Source organism: Nanorana parkeri, unplaced genomic scaffold, assembly GCF_000935625.1.
Source record: "Nanorana parkeri isolate BGI_ZX_2015 unplaced genomic scaffold, ASM93562v1 scaffold224, whole genome shotgun sequence".
Classification (NCBI taxonomy): domain Eukaryota; kingdom Metazoa; phylum Chordata; class Amphibia; order Anura; family Dicroglossidae; genus Nanorana; species Nanorana parkeri.
In genome coordinates, this window is record NW_017306492.1 from 1,019,531 (window position 1) to 1,026,585 (window position 7,055).

At 36.3% G+C, this 7,055-nt stretch overlaps 1 protein-coding gene across 1 annotated transcript in view; it reads right to left on the reverse strand.

Annotated features, from left to right (window-relative positions):
- The window catches only part of HIBCH (3-hydroxyisobutyryl-CoA hydrolase), a 101,666-nt gene that overhangs the window by 34,953 nt on the left and 59,658 nt on the right, over positions 1-7,055 (reverse strand). The window contains exons 8-9 of the mRNA XM_018556075.1: positions 2,293-2,438; positions 970-1,056 (exon numbers count right to left, since the gene is read on the reverse strand). Coding sequence (XP_018411577.1) covers positions 970-1,056; positions 2,293-2,438 — 233 coding nt within the window. The remainder of the gene's footprint in view (positions 1-969; positions 1,057-2,292; positions 2,439-7,055) is intronic.

Sequence of the window (7,055 nt, forward strand, 5' to 3'; positions counted from 1 at the left end):
ATATTAATCTGCACATTTAGCTGTTTTTTAGGAGTTCGGCTTTAAGATGACTTGTCAACACACTGAATGAGAATTTCTGTAAATGTCTGTGGGCTATAAATAAAACTTTTATAACCCAGTCCTCTCTGTCAAAAGCCCCGATGCTGGCGACGTACACTGTACGTCGTCAGTCACAAAGGGGTTAAACATAACATAAAATGGGTGTGCTGTTTCTCTTTTTTTAATGTCTAAGTTGTAATGTTTATTTACAAATGTTTTGCACATCCACTTTTATCTGTCTGCAAAATCTTTGTTTCTTCAAGTTATTTATATCTCGGGAGGAACATCTTGGGTTTTCTTTTTAAACGAAATATTACTGTCACCAAGGTATGAAAGCTCCTTCCCTAAGCTTTAAAGCCTAATTGAATCTTCAATATAGATAGGCTAAATACATTCCAGGTGCATCAAAACAAAAAGTGTGCAAAGTCTTACAGTTTGTTTCCTTTATAAATACCTCTAATGAATTAACCCCAAAAGCAATGAAGTTGACATCCTTCGTCGAAACATACATACATGAGTACTTAGACTTCATGGATCCAGTATGTTTTCCCACATGGCAAAGACCGTTCCCTTCTCTCATTACAATGTGATATTATTTCATAGGTTGTCTCCCCTTAATGACATTACTCTTTGGTAACTTCCTTGCTCCTTACATCTTCTCTTTGTAAGCCTATTTATTCTTTTCTTTCTTTTCCCTTCTTTTCTCTTTATCTTCTCTTTTTTCACCATAACCTCCAACCCCTTATTCTTCTCTCCTCTCTTTGTCACTCTGTAACATGCTACCACTACGGCTGCTCTCCACCACACATTCCCTTGGACTTGGATGTTAAGTGGATTTTTGATTTTTCAGCTTATAGAAATTATTAATTTGCCATTTTGACTGAGAGTAGCCACTTGGTCAGATAAATACATATACAAGTATTCAAATACCTTTGCCTGGTAGGTATCAAGCACTTCAGCAACATTTTGTTTGGATGGTCTCTTCAGAGATGTAAGGTCTTTTTCAAGGGATGAAATCTAATAAAGCAAATCTTGAATGAACACATGTACATATGAAACACGTGTGATCACATCATCAAAGTACTACATTCTATTGGACTTCTTTGGCTACAATGTAACCACAAATCTTCAACACTGCAGTTATATAGAAAATCCTAATGAGAGCATAAGCTCACATAGCTTTAACACTAGTATAAGAGTCTTTATTTTTGCCATGTGACTATAATTGTAAAACCTCATTGTACTCTGGAGCTGAAAATAACTTATTCTAATGTGTTTACTGTCAAAACTGAGCCTTATGACTGATATCATCATGATTTCTTGTGAGGTCTAACAGCAACGTAGGAGCAAGGCAGAACTCTTCCTTGCTTCTCTCTACAGCAAAAGATCTCTGCAATAACAGAGTTTTTGAACTCACCAGAAAATCCTTTACTTCAAGGTCATTGACTCTTTGCATTTTACTGCTGCTTACAGAAGAATTTGAATACTGACACCAATAAAAAAAACAGTGACCTGCCTGGTATAGTCCTCCCACTCTTAGCACGCGGTTACTGCGCTGATTTCAAAAGGGAGGTTTTCGGGGTCTTTAATTGCGTTTCAGCGCTGAAACGCAATACCAAATAAAATAAATCCAATGATACTGAGGCCTACAGGTAATAACTAATAAAGCCTCATACTTTAAATAAATGTTTTTCTTTTTTTTCTTTTTGGTCATTGCAAGTGTATATAACAAAGGAACAAATGGAACGGAAGGGCTGTAATGTTAGTCTGTCTACCTCTTCTCTTGTTAGCATCAAGGATCTCTGCTACATATGCAATATTAAGTTTGAGAGCATTCAGAGTTTCAAATTTGGTCTCATAGCTGTTTTTAGTGAATATTAACATCTTTCTCCAGAACCTAGTCTTTTTTTTTTTCTTTGTGGGACACAAAGTTACTTAATTCCTCATGTATTCCAGGTAGCACAATTATTTTACTTTATATCCTTTCGGGGCACAAATGCAGGCCTGCCTTTAATATGTTTGTAACAAACACGTGAGAGCACGTACTGAGCACTAAGAAACGAAAACAGGGTTATAATGCTGCATAACCTCAACAGAAATAAGAACTTGCAACACCCATTTAGCTTCTGAAGGAATTTAATAACATAAAATATTTTTTTAAATAATCATTACCTAATATGATGAAAACAACTCTTTGTTTTCTTTGAGTCTGGGTCTTTTTACACTACTACACAGAATTATGCAAAAACCTACCTTTTCTGATTCAACAAAGTGAGTAGCAATGCCAGCTTTTTGCACATCTCTTCCCCTTAGCCTGTATCCAGTGAGAGCAATATATAAGCCAAGTTTGCCCGGAAGTCGGGGTAAAAAATACCCTCCTCCAACATCAGGGAATAGCCCTTAAAAAAAAAAAGATCAAGGAGTTAAATCCGTATACAAAAAACGTATAATCAGTATATAGCAGCTGTATAATTTACTTAATATATCTAACTTTTCATGAGAAACAAGCCTGTATCATAAGAAACCAACCGTATTAAAAATAAGCAACTACAGTATACCCAACGTACACTGCCTAGCCAAAAAAAAAAAGGTCACCACCTGGATTTAGCTAAGCAAATAGGTCAGAGCCTTCCAATGGATAATGGGTATAGGTTCAGCAATGTTATGTCCCTATAAAATGAGGTCAGCTGCCTACCTGAATATACTGCATGACTAGGTTTTTCCACCAATTGATTTTTCCTTCCATGATAGCATGGGCATATTCCAAGATGACAATGCCAGGATTCACCGGGCTCAAATTCAGATTGTGAAAGAGTAGTTCAGGGAACAGGAGACATAATTTTCACACATGGATTGGCCACTACAGAATCCAGACCTTAACCCCATTGATAATCTTTGGGATATGCTGGAGAAGACGTAGTGGTCCAACTCTCACATAATGATTACAAGTGAAAAAATGTATGCAACTCGAAATTGAAATAAATGTTGTGACATTGCATAAGCTTATTGAAACGATGCCACAGCGAATGCATGTCATAATCAAAGTTAAAGGCCGTACAATAAAATATTAGAGTGTGTGACTTTTTTCTGGCCAGGCAGTGTATTATTAGAAACTAGGCATACAAGAACAATGTATTACAGTATACTCAATGTGTCATGAAAAAACAATTACAGGCAGTCCCCGGGTTACAAACAAGATAGGGTCTGTAGGTTTGTTCTTAAGTTGAATTTGTAAATAAGTTGGTACATTTTTTAAGTGTAACTCCAGCCAAAAAAAGGTTTTGTTTGTTTTGGAAAGGGTTAACCCCCTGTTAACATTTGTTTTGCTGTGTCTGCCCCTGTTCAGAAGATTTCACCTTACTTTCTGTCCCTGTTAGATTTAGATTTTGAAAATTTTGGGTTGTCGTGGAAAAAAGGATTAGTGATAAAGCTTCAGTGGAGACATCTTTTTCTTATGATAACTCTTACAGGTGTGAATTCCCTTCCTAGGGGTAGATTTCCTCTCACTTCCTGTTGTCTCAAGGACAGGAAGTGAGATGAAATCTTTCCAATGAGGATACAGACAGCAGTAAAAACCTAACAGTGACCCGGAAGAAGAGGTGGGCACCCTTCGTCTGCACGTCTAACAAGAGCCAACTTCCTGTAATGTACGTACAGTACTACGAAGCAGACCCAAAAAGGCGGCCACTCCTTGTCGGCAAGAGTGTGGTAGCATTACAACTACCCCTGCTGTACAGTAACAGTCGTATGTAACGACTTACAACAGTCGTATGTAAGTCGGATGTATGTAACTCGGGGACTGCCTGTATACAAAAATAAGCTGCTACAGTATAGCAAATGTATCATCAAAAAACAATTATATAAGAATCAGTGTGCACATCTTCATATATGGTTGGTTTTTCATATTGCATTTAAGTATAATGTTGTGGATTATACTGTTAAGCTACCTGAAGTTTGTTTTTGGGAGTTTTTTTTCTACAACCCCAATTGCAAAAAAGTTGGGAAGCTGTTTAAAATTTACATAAAACAGAATACAATGCTGTTTTGCTTCCATCAATTTCAAAGTTACCTTCTTTTTTTTTTAATGATACTTTTTTTTCATTTTAAACATTTGATATGTGTTCTTTTTCTATTTTCTCTGAAACTGCTGGAGACCCCTGATATTTTCCTTTTAAAATAGAAAAGCCCCTGTTATAAATGAGCAGGAAGCCTCTATACTGAGTGTTCCTGTTCATTCATAAATTGTGGATATAGTAGTTACTATATCCACAATTATGAATGAAGAGGAAATTATGTAGATCACTTCCTCTTCATTCATAACTGGTACATACAAATAAGCTGCTACAGTATAGCAAATGTATCATCAAAAAACAATTATATAAGAATCAGTGTGCACATCTTCATATATGGTTGGTTTTTCATATTGCATTTAAGTATAATGTTGTGGATTATACTGTTAAGCTACCTGAAGTTTGTTTTTGGGAGTTTTTTTTCTACAACCCCAATTGCAAAAAAGTTGGGAAGCTGTTTAAAATTTACATAAAACAGAATACAATGCTGTTTTGCTTCCATCAATTTCAAAGTTACCTTCTTTTTTTTTTAATGATACTTTTTTTTCATTTTAAACATTTGATATGTGTTCTTTTTCTATTTTCTCTGAATAAAATATGGGTTTATGAGATGTGCAAATCATTGCATTCTATTTTTATGTAGATTTTAAACAGCGTCCCAACTTTTCTGGAATTGGGATTGTATAGCTCATAGTGCTTTACATGATTTAGCCAAGTTTTACAGACTTTAAAATAAACCTGTATTTAAAGAATATGGAATTTGCCATTGCTGACCTTGCCTTCTGAGAATGCTGGTTGCCTGGCTTTCCTGCTGACCTAGAAACTTTAATAGCATTTGAGACAGTGACCCAGAACAAGTATGCGGATGAGGAGGGACAGTCAAACAACTAGTAGTCTTAGAAGAAGGAGAGCAATGGCAGGTCCAGTATTTCCCTAAGTACAAGTGTTCTTTGTATTTTTAGGGTTCTGTTCCACAAAGGTGATCTTCAGAACAGTATATATTTTTTTCAGTGGGGATGCTATGTTTTATTTTGGAATAATCAAAAAGCCTATATTTGAAGCTAAAATCACTTTTGGTCCACACACCTGTGACTTACGTCCACTAGCATAAATGTATCATAATAAAAGCACAATACCTTCTATATAGTACATGCACAATACGGTTACCATGATACATTTACATGTAACTGACCAAGAACAAGTAGGGAAATTAATAGAGATGCACCAAAATGAAAGTTTTAAAACGAAAATAATAGAAAATGGCAGGCAGAAACCGAAAATATATATTTTTTTTCTAACCTTTTAAAATATTTTATTTTTATTTATTTTTTTATAAACTTTTTAATTCTTTTAAATTTATTTTTATTAAATACTTTTATTTTTTAACTGTACTGCTGGAGACCCCTGATATTTTCCTTTTAAAATAGAAAAGCCCCTGTTATAAATGAGCAGGAAGCCTCTATACTGAGTGTTCCTGTTCATTCATAAATTGTGGATATAGTAGTTACTATATCCACAATTATGAATGAAGAGGAAATTATGTAGATCACTTCCTCTTCATTCATAACTGGTACATACTAACTCATACTATGCCCAGTTATTTACAAACAGTCAGCGATCACTGACTGTTTGTACCGCTCTCCATCCTGACTCGCTGTCACAGGAGGGTGAGCCGGCGGAGCAGGAGAAGAGTTCAGTCTATTTTGACAGCTGACTCCTCCCCCTCACTGTCTGCTCAGGCTCCTGTGGCAGCACACAGCTGTCTCCACTGTATCCTGATCGGTCAGTGGAGGCTGAGCAGGGCGGTGCAAAAGAAGAGCTTAGCCTCCTGTGACATTGTGGCTCACAACGCTCTCCTCCCCTGCACCGTTCAGCCTCCTCTAAGAGTTTCTCTCCTCCTTGCTGGACGCTGGGCTGTGTCAGAGGGGATACAGAGCAGCGGGGAGGAGAGAGACCAGGCATCCACTCCATTTTCGTCCGATATGAAATTTCGGTGCTTCCATGACAATAATAGAGCTCACAGTAGAATTAATGCTTTTACAAAATCTTCAGCTTGTGATGTAGTAAACAGTTTCAGAATGAGTATAATTAAATAATTCAGCCCAAGTAGACCGAAAAAGTGTTCTTGGGATTTAATGTGCGGCGTCAAACAGGGGCAATTTGAATGGCTAAGGCAGCATTCTTCAACTAACAATTTATCTGTCAAGTAAAATAAGCCTTTTTATCTTCTGGCAAGAGTGAGAGTATGTGAATTCTCTCACCCGAAGGACACAGAGCACAAACTGCTATTGTTAACATAAACTCCTTCATATTCTAAACTAAGCATCAAGTCCTGCAGGAGCAGTGAGTTTTTATGCATTCTAATTAAAATTAATAAACAATCAACGTTATATCTCAGCCTCCCAATGTACTAGGTCAAATGGAGTTTTGGAAGGAAATGGCTCAGCAATGCATGAATGTAAAAATGTCATGCAAACATTGGAAGATGTTTAATTAATTAATGTTAGATTAAAATTGCAAGTTACAAGTTCTTTAAAATACTGTCCATGACAGAATGGAAAATAAGAAATAAGTCTAAATCTGACTGGTGGCAAGCAAATCAATTCTTAACAAGAAAATTAATAAAGATTGTGTTATGCATGAACTGTCGTTCTTCTGTTCTGTGGAAAGGAATAAACATTTATAAAATTCTCTCAAATGTCTGAGTATCAGAACAGCTTCATGCAGCAGCCTCTGCACAAAGTCTAGACAAGGGGTGGGTCACAGTAAGAAGGAGCAAGGTTTATTGCAAAAAAAGGCTCATGTATAAAATATTAGTCACAAAGCCAAGGAGGTGAAGGTGTACTCTGTTACAGCTCAGATGTATATCTCTGCTAATTTTTGCTGGAAGGCATTAATTGCTATTTAAATAGTATCAATATGCACTATGATCACCCTTTAAGTAGC